This window comes from Thamnophis sirtalis, unplaced genomic scaffold (genome assembly GCF_051295495.1).
Source record: "Thamnophis sirtalis isolate CommonGarterSnake01/CBP01778 unplaced genomic scaffold, rThaSir2_p1.2 scaffold_12, whole genome shotgun sequence".
NCBI lineage: Eukaryota > Metazoa > Chordata > Lepidosauria > Squamata > Natricidae > Thamnophis > Thamnophis sirtalis.
This window is the reverse complement of record NW_028261392.1, coordinates 1,798,500-1,812,684: the sequence shown is the minus strand read 5'-3', so window position 1 is coordinate 1,812,684 and position 14,185 is coordinate 1,798,500. Positions and strand designations below refer to the sequence as shown.

The following is a 14,185-nucleotide window of genomic DNA, read 5'->3' as shown; positions in this document are numbered from 1 at the left end:
TTTGTGGAATGCGCCGGAAGTCGTCTTTCTGACATTCCGGAAGAAGTATGCCGCGCAGGCGCCTTAAAGGGTTCCTCTGGCCATCATGGCGTCCCGAGATATGATCGGGCCGGCGCTGCCTCCGCAGTTGGCCGATCCCGACGCCGCTTCGGTGGACTCCGGGCCGGGTGAGAGGAAGGAGGAGGCCATCGCTCGCGGGAACGAGACGGGGCGTCTCCGGGGGGTGGAAGACCCCACTCGGGGCTCTTTCAAGCCTCTGGCTGAACCAATCTGGGAAGGAGACAGGAGGAGGAGGAAGTGGGGAGGGCTGGGGCTGGAGGGGGCGATGGAAGTAGACGTCCTCGTGGCTTCCCTTGGCCGTTTATTGGATGCATCCGCTTTTTAGATTGCTTTATTATTCAAGGCAAACGTACCTAACGCTTCTTCGCTTCTTTCCCCACAACAACCTTGTGAGGTGGGCCGGGCGGAGAGGAGAGAGAGCACCTGGGTTTCATGGGTAAAGTGGGACTAGAACTCCCAGTCTCCTGGTGATTGGGCGAAACACACACACACCTTTCATGCAAAGCAGGACTAGAACTCCCAGTCTCCTAGTGATTGGTCCAAAGTCACACCCTGCCCCCATCCCCAACTTTCATGGGTAAGACGGAGCTAGAACCACCATTCTCCTGGTGATTGGTTGAAATTCTCCCTCGCACGAACATGACTTTCATGATAAAGTGGGACTAGATCCACCAGTCTCCTGGTGATTGGCCCGAACTGACCCAGCCGGCTTTCACGAGTAAGGCAGGACTAGAACTCCCAGTCTTCTAGTGATTGGCCCAAAGTCTTTGTACTATAATAGATCAGTTATCCTAAGATAAAGAGAATACAAATCAGCGATCACACAAGTGAATATGCCTATTTTTATTCTTATCTCCTTAAAAAAATATAGTTGGATAGTCCAAAAACAAATAAAGAAATATTCACCTGAAATGTATAACAATAGAATAAAATTTAGTTGCAGGCCCAGCGTTGCCTCCTGGCTTCAAGGAAAACTCTGAAAACTCTGATCATGAGCAGAAAGGTGTCTCTGCTCAGGCGTCCAGAGAGACAGATTCTGATTCTGAAGAGGATGAAGGTTCAAGTCCAGTTCCCAGGTCAGTGCATTGGCTTGAAAGTATGGAGCTGTTTTAAGGGGCAGTTGTTGTCAGGATGTCAGTGATAGTTAAACTTTGCGTTCCGACTAAAGCTCCTGATAGTATGTCTTGTAGGGGGGCACAATAACATATAAATATCACATAACTATGGCATCATCGCCCACAGACATAATAGAACAGAATAACAGAGTTGGAAGGGACCTTGGAGGTCTTCTAGTCCCACCCCATGGTAGGACCAAATGGTTGTCCAATCTCTTCTTAAAAATGTCCAATGTTGCAGCATTCACAAATTCTGGAGGCAAGTTGTTCCATTGGCAACCTGTCTTCCAGGAAGCAAATTGTTATAACTGTCAGGGAATTTCTCCTTAATTCCAGGTTGTTTTTCTCCTTGATGCATTTCCATCTGCTGCTTCTAGTTCAGGTGCTTTGGAGAATAGCTTGACTCCCTCTTCTTAGGAGCAGCTTCTAAGATATCGGAAGACTGCTATCATGTCTCCCCTAGTCCTTCTTTTCATTAAACTAGACATACCCAGTTCCTGCAACCGTTCTTCATCTGTTTTAGCCTTCAGTACCTTCATCATCTTTGTTGCTCTTCTCTGCACACATATGCAGCAACATCTTCATCAGTCCGCCTCTTTCTTAAGTAGAAACAGGAAAATTAGGGCACCTTTTTCTTCTAGCAAAGAATGTTAAGTTTCCTCAACTTTTCCTTCAGTTCATCCCTCAGCTGTTCATTGTCTGTTGGCACAGCCTGAAGGCAGTTTCCTGGGAGATTCCCCACATAAAAACCTCCAATTGTTGCACTGTTCTTTGAGATGTAAGCAAAACCGCTCTTCGTATTTCAAATATCTTTATTTCAGTCTTCCTTATCTCTATAAAGGAAACGGAGAAGATCTCAGGAAGAGGATGACGATGGTTTTTTTGGACCTGCTCTTCCTCCTGGATTTAAAAAGCAAGAGGAATCACCAGAAAGGTAATTCACACAAGGATGTTAGAACCACACCAACTGCTAACTGAAGGAGCAGGCAAGGAACCCATGACGCCTGCAAGGAAGCTAAAATTCCTCTTTAACATTAGTCGACAAAGTCCACCACTTAAGACCACAGTGGAGCCCAAACTTTATGTTGTTTAAATGAGAAATTTGTCAAGTGAATTTTTGCCCCATTTTACGATTTTTCTTGCCACACTTGTTAAGTGAATCACTGCAGTTGTTAAGTTAGGACAGGGGTCGGCAACCTTAAACGCTCAAAGAGCCACCAAGGTGCTAAACGGAAGCCCCCCATTCAATTCTGGAGCCGACCGGAAGTCCGATTCCCCCACCATAGAGTCTCCTAGTGTGGCGTCCTTTTTCCTCTGCTGACTGGAGGTCTGGTTTCCCCCACCATAGAGTCTCCTACTAGCACGGCATCTTTTTTCCTCTACCTGTCCTAACGGAAAGCCCTATCAATTGTGGAGCCGACCAGCGACAGGGAGCCGCAGCAGAGGGATGAAAGAGCCACATGCGGCTCCAGAGCTGCGAGTCACTGACCCCTGAGTTAGGAACACGGCTGTTCAGTGAACAACCCCCTCGACTTTGCTTCTCAGAAGGGGTCACATTACCTCAGAACACGGCAAGCGTCATAAATATAAGTCAGTTGCCAGGCGTCCAAATGTAAATCACACATGACCATGGAGATGCTGCAATGGTCAAAAGTGAAAAATAGTCATAAGTCATTTTTTTCCAGTGCCGTTACAACTTTGAGTGGCCACTAAATGAACTGTTGTAAATCGAGGAGCACCCATATCCCAGGAAGAATGTAGAGGCAGATGTGCGTAAGTGGGATATGAACTTACCTGCTTGCAAATATAGCTTGAGAGCAGTTTTTTTAATAGCCCATTCTTTTCATGCTGCATAGGGGAATGTTATTAAAATCTAATTCTATTCTTGAGACCTATTATAGGTCCTGCTTTGCCGCCAGGCTTTAAGAAACCGTCAGGAGACGCTGAAGAAAAACGAGGTAACAAAAGCCAGGTATGAGAAACAATGCAACAAAACACAAAGAATTCAACATTTGTTTGCGGGATGTGTGTGGCGCAAAGTATTTTAACCCAAGTTCCTTTCCGTGATAAATTTGCTAAGCTTTGAAAGAACTCTGGGTGATTAATCAACCAGTGGATTTAGATGTAACTCGTTGTTTGTCAGATGTGTATTCTCTGTTTACTCTCATATTTCACAGACATCAAAATATGTAGGAGATACCCACCCGTGTTTTCCTGAAAATAAGACAGGGTTTTATTTTCTTTCGACCCCCGAAATAAGCGCTTGGCCTTATTTTAGGGGAGGTCTTATTATTTTTGAGGTGCAGGAGGGGGCGAGCGTGGTCACCTCATGGCTGCTGCTGCGTGGCAATATTTTCAGGGAGGGCTTATTTTTTTTGGGATGGCTTATTTTAGGATATGCGCTCAAAAGCCCGATTGGACTTATTATCTGGGGAGGTTTTATTTTCGGGAAAATGGTATATATGGGAAGGATGTGTCTACGACCAACAATCGACCACTTGATTGTTTTCTTAACCGGAGTCTGTGGTTGGCTGCCTTCCCACCCCATTAGCTTTCACGGAACCTTAGCAAGTGTCCGATTCTACAACTTTCTGAAATTCAATTTAAACTGAACCCGGAAAACTCTGACACTCAATTCCAGAAATATAATCACAAGCAGTTGTTGTGATGGATTAATGCCGTTGTCATAAATGGCTCTTGAGTTTAGACTAGATGAGTTCCCTTCCCCTCTCGAATCGTGTGGCTGTTGGTTGTTTTAAATTCCCTGTACTTTTTGTTGTAGTTCTTGTGTTTCCCTTCCCCTCCTTTGGGTTTGTGCGCCACCCTGAGTCCCGCCGGGAATAGGGCGGCATATAAATAAAATGAACCTTGAACCTCGAACCTTTGGCAGTAGCTGTGGAAACAATCATTTCAAGCAAGGATACGAGAACCATTCGTTCCTTACAAATCAAGACAAATCCATGTGTCCCAGGATAATTGTCAGGCCTGCAGTCATATTCCTTTTAGGATTTTGGCCTGCCACATTTTCTATTATTTTTTTCTATTGCTGTTTCATTAGTGGGGAATAGGGAGGGGGGAATAGGAAGGAGCAGAATGTGTTGTTGTAATAAAACATTCCTTTCTAGGTCGTTCCTTGTCTCCGCACCTCTGCACCTGACCGGAACTAGATGGGTGGAAATGCCAGCGTGGCAGAGGAAGATTGGACCATGTGATGGACTTGTGGGTGTGGGGGGGCAAGGTTTTGAACTTTCAACTGGGTGGAAACCCAGGAAGCTTTCAGATTCGGGTTTCCACAGTTTGTACCAACATGTCTGTCTTATTAAATTGGAACTCTGATGAAAGTTATGTTTTGAACTCTGATTTAATTCTGGATGATATTTGGAACGCTGACAATAATATTGCAGTTTCCAATCTGGGCCCGTCACCTGGACCAGAGGTGTAGTTTTCCCAAGCTTTTGGACTCCTGCTGGAACCCGTCCTTAGAGAAATGCTCTCTGACCAGAATGTGTGTTTGTATCTTATGTATCTCACAACAAGAGTTGATATTTCCATTTGAAAAGACCCCTCTGTTTTTTACAAGCGTAAATCAGAAAACTACAGGGAGAAGAGTGACATTCCTAACAGCTAAGAAATGATGTCTTGCAGATTGTGAAGCTTTAGAGGCCGAAGGTCTGCAATAAACATTTGGTATTATTTAAAATGTCAATTTTTGCTGAACCGTCGGGATTTTGTCTTTATTCTGTGTTGCGCTAAAGGCAAGCGATGATGAGGAAGAGGAAAATGTATTTGGTCCCATGCCCGCCAGCGGATCGGTGGAATCCAACCCAGGTGCTGAGATTGAAGATCGGGCTCGAAGAATGAAGGAGAAACTTCTGGGAGTTGATGTGAGTTGCCTAAATCATTTGTGTTGCTTTTTCTTAAACACCAACAGCGTTATGAAGGCATTCGCTGATCAGTTCTTCACAGATACGTCTCAATTTTGCTTCCTATCAAAGGATGAGTCCAAACAAGCTAAAAGAGACTCTTGGATGGTCGATCTTCCCCCGGAACTCAAAAACTTCGGTTTTGGTCCACGGACATTCAAAAGAAGAGCCAATGATAATTCTGGAGACAGATCCATTTGGACAGATACTCCGGCCGACAGAGAAAAGAAAGCTAAGGTAAGTCTTGTGTTCCCATGTGGTGTGCCAGTGAAAATATTCTTCATTCATATTCGTGGGTTGGCAGATCTGATACTTATCCAGCAACAAGCGCTCTACATGGGGCTGCCCTTGAAGAGTGTTCGAAGACTTCAGTTGGTAGAGGGTCTCCTGCTTGAGCAGAGGGCTGGACTAGAAGACCTCCAAGGTCCCTTCCAGCTGGGCAGGTTAAAAAAGTTAAAATCTCCCAGCTGGAATTTTTGAGCCAACCCTACTTATGCTGACAACGTCCCTCTACAGCAGTGACGGCTTTTCCAGACCGAAGCACACACACACACAAATGCGTGAACCCCCAAAATTCAATGCATGCCCCCCTTCTTATGCCCTCCCGCATCTGCGCACGTGTGTGTTGCGGCCTGCGGCCAAATCCCCAAAGTGGAATGTGTGTATGTCTCCCCACGCATGCACCCCGCATATGCGCAGCAGAGACCCGAAAATTAGTGGCCGGCCGGAGGCATGCACGCATGGGCAGCAGAGCCGAACTGAGGTGACGGCTCGCTTGCCCACAGAGAGGCCACTGGTACAAATGCCACAGGTTTGCCATCACAGCTCTACCCGGTACATTCTCAGCATGAATAGATGAAATTCTCAGCATACCATGAAATAACATTTTCTTTTTCCTGGCATGAAACGATGTGCACCTAAGCTGCGCACTCACGATTTTTTCCCCCCGCGAGAGTCAAAACTGTCCTTAGATCTTATCTTTTGGGCGCCTTAAGATGTCATAAAGGAGACCTCGATTAACCAAGATTCCCTTCTGGTTTGTGCATATCTTTGGGCCCCCTGCTAACTCATCTTTTTTTTCCCCACCCCTGGTCTTCAGGAACAGCAGGAAGGAAAGAAGCCCATCTCCAAGGACAAGGAAGAAGCCTTCCCCTCCGAGAGGGACAAAAGGCTGGCTGAGCAGATCTCCTCCTACAATGTAGGTGTCCCGTCATCTGTGGGGTGTGTGTCTGTGTCTGTGTCCCTCAGCGATGCTGTTTTCTTTGGAGATGTCTCTCCTGCCTCTTCGGGAATCTCTCGCTAGTTTCCCAAATACCGAGACGGAACCATAATTTCTTTTTCTGTGTTTCTATGGAAACGTGATCACACACTGCCTTCTAGCGAAGTTATTAATTGAGACTGAAGTCACTAGTAGTATAAACATTGCTTTTACTTTATGAGAACTGACAGTATCCTAGATCAGTGTTTCTCAACCTTGGCAACTTGAAGACGTCCGGACTTCAACTCCCAGAATTCCCCAGCCAGCGAATGCTGGCTGGGGAATTCTGGGAGTTGAAGTCCGGACATCTTCAAGTTGCCAAGGTTGAGAAACACTGTCCTAGATTATCTACCTGCCTGCCTCTCAGTCTAACACCTTCCTTCCTTCCTTCCTTCCTTCCTTCCTTCCTTCCTTCGGACCCTCACCACCCTCCAGGCTTTCCGCAAAGCCCTCAAAACCTGGCTGTTCCGACAGGCCTGGGGCTGATGAGTTCCCGTCCCCGCTCGAATTGTGTGCCTGTTGATTGTTTTTAAATTGTTGTGTTGTTTGTCCGTTGTCTTTTCCCCCTGTTTGTATCCCCTCCCTCCTTTACTTCGTTTGTGAGCTGCCCTGAGTCCCTCTGGGAATAGGGCGGCATAGAAATACAATCAAATCAAATTCCTTCCTTCTTTCCTTTTTCTTTCTTTCTATTTATCTATATACCACTCACAGCGTGCTGTTTTCGTCGCGCTGTGATGACGTCACGTACGCGCTTTCGTCGAGCGCGCTTTAGTCTATCGCGGTTTTGTGGTGGAACCTTACTTATCATAACAACTCAACATTGTATACATTACTATCATTATCAATTTTTATTTAACTATACCTATTACTAGTGGATTTAACTAACAGCTTTCTAATTCTTGTAATGCTTATTGTTCTAAATATTCTAAAACCCCAGGACTCCCAGAGATCTGAATCCCTGCTGGACCTACATCGGAAGAAGCTAAAGAGCAAAACCGACGGGGAGAAGAACAAGCCCCAGGAGAGAAGGCCCTTCGACCGAGACCAGGACCTTCAAGTCCACCAGATCGACGAAGCCCGAAAGAAAGCCCTCATAAAACGCTCCAGAGACTTAAACACCAGGTTTTCCCACGGCAAATGCAACACGTTTTTATAACGGATGCCGACCGAAACGGCACGCGTGCTGAAGAACACCCTTCCTTTGTACATACGACATCGTATGTGTGGAAAAAATAACATTCCTTTAAATGGAAGTTCTACTACAGTGATGAACTTTTTTCGCCTTAGGTGCCAAATGCAGGCCCACCCCCATAATTTAATGCTCCCCCCCCTGTGCTGTGCCCCCTGCGCATGCACGCGTGAGAACCCCCTCCCCTTGCTGCCCCATGCATGCACACACAGCTTTCTTGGACCCAGGGGAGGGTGAAAATGGCCTCCCCCCCCCCCCCCCCGAAGGCCCTCCTGAGGTCAGAAGCAGTCCGTTTTCCGACTTCCAGTGGAGCCGGTAGGTCTGTTTTTCAGGCTCCAGAGGCTTTCTAGGGGTGCAGGAGGTGGGGTGGGGTGGGAGGGGACAGCCCAACGTGCAAACTGGAAGTTTGGGAAATCCAGGTTGCCCGTTGGGCGGTTTTTCTCCCTCCGGAAGCTTCAGGGAAGCCTCCGAAGGGCGAAAGATGGGCAAAAATCAACTGGCCATCGCGTGCATGCATGCCTCATGTGTCCTCAGAAATGGCTCCACATGCCACCTTGTGGCACGCGTGTCATAGTTTCGCCATCACAGTTCTTCTACATTCTGTTGCGTGGGTGACTGGATTTTGGTTCCACGAGTCCGGCAATTGGCGTGAAGGAGGAATTTAACAGTGGGACGAGTAGAATTTGACTCCGAAAAAGTTTTTCCCTCCCCTTCCCCTGCACAAACAGAGAAATAATCATCGCTGCGCCTCTTCTGGTGAGATTCACCGTATGGTTCCCTTCCCCAAGGATGGCGAAAGGGGAGTTGTGAAGAATCCACCAGTTCTTGGGAAGATTTCCTTTGACATTTTTTCTGAAAAGGAATAAGCCCATTTGAAATATTTTAAGTTTTAAATACTCCGTAAATGGATTTTAAAAAAAACCAACAACATTTCTTCAGCTCGGATTCCCTTGGGATTTCAAATGTCAGAATGCTGGGTGTATAACTTGACATTTGGAGTTGATAGAGAGAGATCAGATGGCTGATGCAAATAGCTTGAGAATCTAATCATAATTATCACTTACAAGAAAGATTATTAACTTTACCTGTACATTTGACAGGGTGATGAATAAGGCATAACAACCATCTCTATTAAAATTGTCCCAAACAGTCTTTTTTCCACCCCGTCCTTGATCTCTCTCTCTCTCTCTCCTGCTTTTTCCAAGTGGATGGACAAGAGCCATTGATAAACTGAAGTGGAATTCATTAAAAGAAAATAAAGGGTTTTGATCGCGAAGCGTTTCCCTCAAGGTTTCTTTGAAATCTTTCTTTGGGATAGATTTATTATTTAATAGATTTCTAAAAGTGTTATCCTGTTGCAAAGTACCTTCAAGCGGTTTCCAGTAGAAACAGCACCAGCGTCCGTAATAAACATTGCATTAAATGGAAGTAAAAATCCAAATATATGCATTAAAAAGGGGAAGGGGACAGGTGGAATGGGAAGATATTCTTTCCATATCCTTACGTCAAGAGGTCTGCAAACCTGGCAACTTTAAGACTTGTGGACTTCAACTTCCAGAATTCTCCAGCCAGCAGAGCTGGCTGGAGAATTCTGAAAGTTAAAATCCACAAGTCTTAAAGTTGCCAAGTTTGGGGACGCCTGTCCTATGTGAAAAGATTGTTAAGGAATGATGTAGGAAAAGACTTGCTTTGATGACAGTAGCCAAAACAGCTGTTGACTACTGGGGTTATTTGAGGTGGCCAAAGAATAATAGCAATAGCAGTTAGACTTATATACCGCTTCATAGCGGTATATAAGTCTAACTGCTATTGCTATTCATAGGGCTTTCGACCCTCTCTAAGCGGTTTACAGAGTCAGCATATCGCCCCCACAGTCTGGGTCCTCATTTTACCCACCTCGGAAGGATGGAAGGCTGAGGGAAGGAGGAAAGAAGGGAGGGAGGAGGGAAGGAAGGGAGGGAGGGAGGGAGGGAGGGAGGGAGGAAGGAAGGAAGGGAGGGAGGGAGGGAGGAAGGAAGGAAGAGCAATAGCACTTAGATTTATATACCACTCCATAGTGTTTTTATAGCCTTTAAGCGGTTTACAGAGTCAGCATATCGCCCCCAACAACAATCCGGGTCCTCATTTTACCCACCTCGGAAGGATGGAAGGCTGAGTCAACCTTGTGCCGGTGAGATTAGAACCGCTGAACTGCAGATAACAGTCAGCTGAAGTGGCCTGCACCCTAACCACTGCGCCACCTCGGCTCTTAAGGATTAAGAGCCTTAAGGATTTTAACCCCTGGAACTTAAGTTGGTCGTGATTTTCATACGCTGTCCTGTTTTGGCAAAAAAATCTGTATATGCGGCTTCGTTCTTGACCGCAATAAATATCTTCAGTCTTGGGTCTGCAGTCTTTCTGCCCTTCAATCGCATCTCAAAATAAGATTTACACATTTGACCTTAGATTTACAGCCAGGTGGACGTGAAGCCTGGTTAAAGTTTTCCAAATGGATGACTAAAAACACCGAAGATGCCTCCTGCATTTTAGCGGAGAGTGGATAAAGGTGAGTGGACTTCCATTCCCAGAATTCCCCAGCCAGCTGACTGGGGTATTCTGGGAGTGGAAGTGAACGTCACTCGCATGTTGTTCATGGTTGAGAAACACTGGTGTAAACAAATGTTTCTCCAACGTGGCCACTTTGAGAGGTGTGGACTTCTAAATCTCCCAGAATTCTCTAGCCAGCCTACTGAGTTAGGGAATTCTGGGAGTTGAAGTCCACACCTTTCAAGTGGCCAAGTTGGAGAAACAGTGTGTGGTTTTGTGCCTTTCTTTTCTACATCCTGCCATTCTCCCGTTTTAGCAACAGAATCCTTCTCTTCCTGGTCTTAGTTCCTTGTCCTAGAAAGTTGGGTCTGCTTTGATCGAGCCCCAAGTTCCAGGAGCTAAAAGAAGACCACGTTGCATCGTCACACTCCTTAAACTAGCACTGATGACGTTACCTAGTTGGGTAATGAAACATCTGCTAGAAAACAACCAAGCTCAGAGAACACTAAGGAGCTCTTACATCACTTCTCCAATTTTCTTTTGGTTGTAAGTAGTGTTATAAAGAGGGAGGGGGAGGGATACATTATCCCCACTGGGATGGCATGCGAGGGTCATCTGATTCACATTTCGAGCGCTGAATTGCTTAGCTAATTTATAAACCTTCATCCAGTTCTGGCTTGTTGCATTCATTAGTCATTCTGTTATGTTGTTATGTTGATTTTATTTATTTATTCTGTGGGAAGCAGAAGTAATATACATATAAAACACCCTCCACCTTCTCATAATATGGGGAATGCTCTACTTATACCATTTATTCAATGACTCCTCGAAGTTATCACTGAAAAAATGAGACTTGTGACCGTTTTCATCCTTATGACCGTTGCAGCATCCCCGGGATCAAAATTTAGACGCTTGGCAACTGGCGTGTACTTATGACGGTTTCATTGTTCCCCGGGGGTCACGAAGATTTCCCATTTTGCAACCTTCGGACAAGCAAAATCCACGGAGAAGCACGGTTCACTTAACAACCGTGTGACAATTTAAACAGCAACAATTCACTTAAAAACGGCAAGAAAGGCTGTAAAATAAATGGAGTTCAGTTAAATATTATGTTTTAGCAACATAAAATTTGGGCTCACTTGTAAGTCGTAAGTGGAGAACTATCTGTAGAAGTTAGATTCGGTTAGCTTTGCGAGATCCTGATGGAGAGGATTCCCAGTTCCACCGTCTCAAATTAACTTACCTTGAGATTTCTGCAATCCCCCAATTAGAAGACAACCCCGGGTGCAAAATTTCATTAGCAATATCTTCCCTATAAATACACCCAATCCATGCTAGAAAACCTTGCACGTCAATCTAGTGTCCCTTGGGAGAATATCACCAATTTTCCCAGCCACGAAGTCAACGGGAAGGAAGAATGCTGGAATTACAGATTAGATTACAGATTAACAGAGTTGGAAGGGACCTTGTAGGTCATCTAGTCCAACCTGCCGCCCAAGCAGGAGACCCTTCATCATTTCTGACAGATAGCAGTCGAGTCTCTTCTTGAAAGCCTCCAGTGATGAAGCTCCCACAACTTCTGAAGGCAAGTTCTCTTCCATCGGTTGATGACTTTCACTGTCAGAAAGTTCCTCCTATTAGGTTGAATCTCTCCTTGATCAGTTTCCATCCATTGTTCCTTGTCTGGCCTTCGGGTGCTTTGGAGAATAGCTTGACCCCCTCCTCTCTGGGGCAGCCCCTCAAATATTGGAAGACTGCTATCATGTCTCCCTTGGTCCTTCTCTTCACTAGACTAGCCATGCCTAGTTCCCGCAACTGTTCTTCGTATGTTTTAGCCTCCAGTCCCCTCATCATCCTGGTTGCTCTTCTCTGCACTTTTTTTCAGAGTCTCAACTTCTTTTTTATGGTGTGGTGACCAAAATTGGATGCAGTACTCTAGGTGTGGCCTTACTAAGGCTTTATAGAGTGGTATTACTACCTCCCTTGATCTTGATTATATTTAAGTATTAAGTATTTAATAAATTTATATACCGCCCAATCCCGAAGGACTCCGGGCGGCTTACAGAAATACATCTCTAAAAGAATAAAAAATTAAAAAAAAATAGAAGAAAACAGATTAAAAGATCACTTCATGCACTCAATCTAGGAGGAGCTGGACCTCATTCATGAGGGTCAACAGCCCCAGGCCTGCCGGAATAGCCAGGTTTTGGTAGCCTTTCGGAAGGCCGAGAGAGTGGGGAGGGTCCAGATCTCTGGGGGTAGATCGTTCCATAGGGTCGGAGCGGCTACAGAGAAGACCCTCCCCCGGGGAGTCACCAGACGGCATTGTCCGGTCGACAGCACCTGTGTGATCTTATCGGCCATTGGGAGGTATGCGGCAGAAGACGGTCTCGCAGATATCCGGGTCCTAGGCCATGTAGGGCTTTAAAGGTAATAACCAGCACCTTGAAGCGCGTTCGGAGACCGATAGGAAGCCAGTGCAGCTCGCGGAGGATAGGTGTAACATGGGTGTATCTCGGTACACCCATTATCGCTTGCGCGGCTGTATCCCTCTGTTAATGCAATTTAGGATTGTGTTGGCTTTTTTGGCTGCCGCCACACACGGGTGGCTCCTATTTAGAGCCAAGGTGGCGCAGTGGTTAAATGCAGCACTGCAGGCTGACTGCTAGATCAGCAGTTCAGCGGTTCAAATCTCACCGGCTCAGGGTTGACTCAGCCTTCCATCCTTCCGAGGTGGGTAAAATGAGGACCCAGATTGTTGTTGGGGGCAATATGCTGACTCTCTGTAAACCGCTTAGAGAGGGCTGAAAGCCCTATGAAGCGGTATATAAGTCTACTGTTATTGCTATTGCTATTGCTATTTAGCTGGTTGTCCACTAAGACTCCAAGATCCCTCTCACAGTTAGTGCTATCCAGCCTGGTTTCACCCAGTCTATATGTGTATTTTTTTTGGTTTTTCTTGCCTAGAAATGGACTGAATTGAAATGGAATAAAAAATGAGCGAAGGCCCAGAGGAAACATTGCTTTGTCGTGTCAAGTTCTTTCCCCCCCGATTAACATACCGAGCACGATCAAGAGTTCAACTCTTTTGAAAGTAAGGAAGCCTCGACTGGAATTTCACTTAAGCCCAGAGGGAACAAACAGTCAAGGCTTGCCAAAATTTGATGTCAGGCTGTAGGAGACAAGCGCACGGTCTCCCTGGCAACCAGCACCGGCGGAGGGAATTCTTGCTAGCAGAAAGCATCTGGAGAACTATTCATGCATCCGATTGCACGGGTCAGAATGCTGCTCCAGTGGCTCCCAGCAATTAAATATCACAGCGACATTCGGCTAAGGTGCTTTTTGGAAGGAAAAAAAAAATCAGCACGGAAGGAGAGAAAAGAGTTGAAACCAAAGTGGGTTTATGCCATACAAGCAACGTTTTAAACTCCAAATGGTGAAATTAGAAATTGTTTATTTATTTTGTTTTGTCAAAGACACAAGATAAGAGGTATAAGTGTAAACATGGACATGAACACAGGAAATGGAAGGGGGAAATAGAAAAGCATTAAAATACAAATATACAGTTTAAAAAAAATGATACCAGTGGAATAATCATAGGGAAATAAAATGTGGAAGAGGAAATTTATTTTTATGTAAATATGAATCGCTGGGATTTCACCCCGAAAATCCATCAGTGTGAAGTAGAAAATAAACAAGAGCAACATTGGAGGGAGGGAGAAAGAAGAGGGAAAAGAAGAGGGGGTAAAGGAGAGGAAGTAAGGGGGGGTAGTAAGAGTAGGAGAGAGGGTAAGAAGGAGAAGAAGAGAGGAGGAGTGGGGGAAAGAGGGAAAGAAGCAAAGAGGAAAGAGAGGAGGAAAGAAGAAGGAAGAGAAGGGATGTCGGGAAGAAGGAAGGAGTAGGGTTGCTGCAAAATAAGATGGATATACGGGGTAGCAAGAAAGTGACCCTGATTATGCTTCATTATATTATTAAACAGATTGTGATAAATGCCAGAAGATGTCAGTAAACACTCAGCGTGACTTCACTTAGATGTGACCAGAATTTCTGTTGTTCAGCAAGATAGCTGTTAAGTAAGTCACCCCTGATTTTACTATATATCTATTTCAAGCTA

General features: G+C 45.4%; 1 protein-coding gene across 1 annotated transcript; it reads left to right on the top strand.

The window, feature by feature from the left end:
• The first annotated feature begins 40 nt into the window (after window positions 1-40).
• GPALPP1 (GPALPP motifs containing 1) lies at window positions 41-8,821 on the top strand. The gene is made up of 8 exons (XM_087726657.1): window positions 41-167; window positions 998-1,136; window positions 2,017-2,109; window positions 3,066-3,147; window positions 4,931-5,059; window positions 5,171-5,335; window positions 6,198-6,296; window positions 7,294-8,821. Exons 1-8 carry the CDS (start codon window positions 86-88, stop codon window positions 7,510-7,512), a joined length of 1,008 nt encoding a protein of 335 aa, XP_087582783.1. The 5' UTR covers window positions 41-85; the 3' UTR covers window positions 7,513-8,821.
• Window positions 8,822-14,185: the final 5,364 nt, after the last annotated feature.

What these genes read in the sequence shown, in the direction of transcription:
- GPALPP1 (XM_087726657.1), top strand. Translation starts at nt 86, where the DNA reads ATGGCGTCCCGAGATATGATCGGGCCGGCGCTGCCTCCGCAGTTGGCC. An exon ending in AACGAGGTAACAAAAGCCAG is followed by an intron (nt 3,148 to 4,930) that starts GTATGAGAAACA and finishes GTTGCGCTAAAG; the next exon opens with GCAAGCGATGATGAGGAAGA. An exon ending in ACAGAGAAAAGAAAGCTAAG is followed by an intron (nt 5,336 to 6,197) that starts GTAAGTCTTGTG and finishes CCTGGTCTTCAG; the next exon opens with GAACAGCAGGAAGGAAAGAA.